The sequence below is a fragment of the Primulina tabacum genome, chromosome 2 (genome assembly GCF_025594145.1).
Source record: "Primulina tabacum isolate GXHZ01 chromosome 2, ASM2559414v2, whole genome shotgun sequence".
NCBI classification, from domain to species: domain Eukaryota; kingdom Viridiplantae; phylum Streptophyta; class Magnoliopsida; order Lamiales; family Gesneriaceae; genus Primulina; species Primulina tabacum.
The window spans coordinates 26,064,933-26,066,895 of record NC_134551.1 but is presented as its reverse complement, the minus strand read 5'-3'; the positions used below and the strand labels follow the sequence as shown (position 1 = coordinate 26,066,895).

General features: G+C 41.7%; 1 protein-coding gene across 1 annotated transcript; it reads left to right on the top strand.

Annotated features, from left to right (window-relative positions):
- Nucleotides 1-285: 285 nt before the first annotated feature.
- LOC142537602 (uncharacterized) lies at nt 286-1,377 on the top strand. Its single transcript, XM_075643106.1, has one exon. The coding sequence runs from the start codon at nt 286-288 to the stop codon at nt 1,375-1,377; it is 1,092 nt and encodes a 363-aa protein (XP_075499221.1).
- The last annotated feature ends 586 nt before the right edge of the window (nt 1,378-1,963 follow it).

Below are 1,963 nucleotides of genomic sequence, written 5' to 3'. Positions count from 1 at the left end.
TATGGATGTGTAGCCTCAATAATTATGATATGTTATGTGTGAAAATGGTTTTAAACTAATATGTATCATAGGATCATGCCGCCTAAGCGTAAAGCACAAGAAGTGGAGGATAGTTCATCATCTAGAGTGGTTGGTGAATTTAGCAAGTTACTGAAAGAACATGCCAAGGTACACGGCGAGCAAATCCAGCTGCTCTTACGGATGCAGAATGCAGGGCGAGGGAGAGAGAGAGAGCAAGTGAGGCCCGAGCCTAGTAGTGAATGCGCATACGAAAGATTTCGTTAGATGAAACCACCAGAATTTGATGGTAGCACTGATCCCATTGTCGCCTTGGAATGGGTCAAAGCTGTGGAGGCTATTTATGATTATCTTCAGTTTGAAGATAAAGATCGAATCAGCTGTGCCATTTTTCTACTGACCAAGACGGCGAGGATTTGGTGGGACGCCACTAAGGTATCAATTAAGGTCTCGGCACCCAAATGGCAGGAGTTTAAAGATTTATTCTACGACAAATATTTTCCTCGAGATGCTCGAAGTCAAAAAATGAAGGAATTTCTAGAACTGAAGCAAGGAAATATGTCAATGCAAGAGTATATTCTCAAATTCGAAGAGGGGTGTCAGTTTTCCCCATATCTAGCCAACAATGACATCGAAGAGGAAGAGCATTTTCTTAGAGGTGTTCGGGCTGAAATTAAAAGAGACGTTCGAATGTCTAAAGCTGCTTCATATAAAGAGATTGTTGAAAAAGCATGGATGGCTGAGCGGGACGAGAAGAAAATTGAAAGAGAAAGACAGTTGAAGCGCCAAGATTTTTCTGCTAAGGGCCAAGGATCTGGATGGAAGGGTGAGGGTAAGTTCAGAGGCAAAGAGAAAGAGGAGCATCGACCCGAAGCTCCTCTGCCACCGCCTGCGTATGATCGACCTATATGTTCAAAATTTGGCAAAATGCATACAGGTGAGTGTTTGGTTGGAAGTAATCGATGCTTTTGTTGTGGAGGTGTTGGACACGTCATCAAAAATTGTCCAGTAAAGGGTGAGAAAGAGAAGGATAGGGTTCAAGGCAGAATTTTCACAATGACCAAAGAAGGCGCAAATCCTGATTCTTCTGTTATATCAGGTACTATCTTAATTTCAGGCAAGGCCGCTATTACATTGATAGAGACTGGTGCTACGCATTCTTTTATGTCTGAAATTTTTTTGCGCTCCTTGAATGTTGTTCCATCTTATGAACCCCTCCATTATAGTATTTTGTTGCCATCGGGAGACGAAATATGGCCTTTTAGTATTCTTAAAGGTTGTACAATACAAGGTAATGAGAAAATCTATTTTGCTGATCTTATTATTATTCTCATGGTGGCATTAGATGTTATTTTGTGAATGGACTGGCTATCGTCATATCGTGCCGTTATTGATTGCATTGCTAAGACGGTGCGATTTCCTACCGAAGATGATGATAGCGGGATTTTCCAGAGTTCAGGTATTTCGTTGGGCACTCCTTGTATTTCTTGTCTCAAAGCTCAGGAAATGTTATCAAAGGGGTGTCATGGGTTTTTAGCTGTTGTCATAGATGTGAATACTGAGATGACGATGAAGTTGAATGAGATTGAGGTAGTTAGGGATTTTCATGACGTATTTGCAGATGATGTGCCTGGATTACCACCTGACCGTGAAGTTGAGTTTGTGATTGACGTGGTTCCTTGTACTGCTCCGATTTCAAAAGCTCCTTACCGTATGGCCCCGACTGAAAGGAAGGAGCTGAAGAATCAGTTGCAGGATCTATTAGACAAAGGTTTTATTCGTCCGAGTTCTTCTCCGTGGGGAGCTCCGATTTTATTTGTCAAAAAAAAAGATGGATCTTTGCGGTTGTGCATTGATTACAGAGAGATCAACAAAGTCACGATCAAGAATAAATATCCATTGTCTAGGATTGACGATCTCTTTGATCAGCTACAGGGAGCGACAT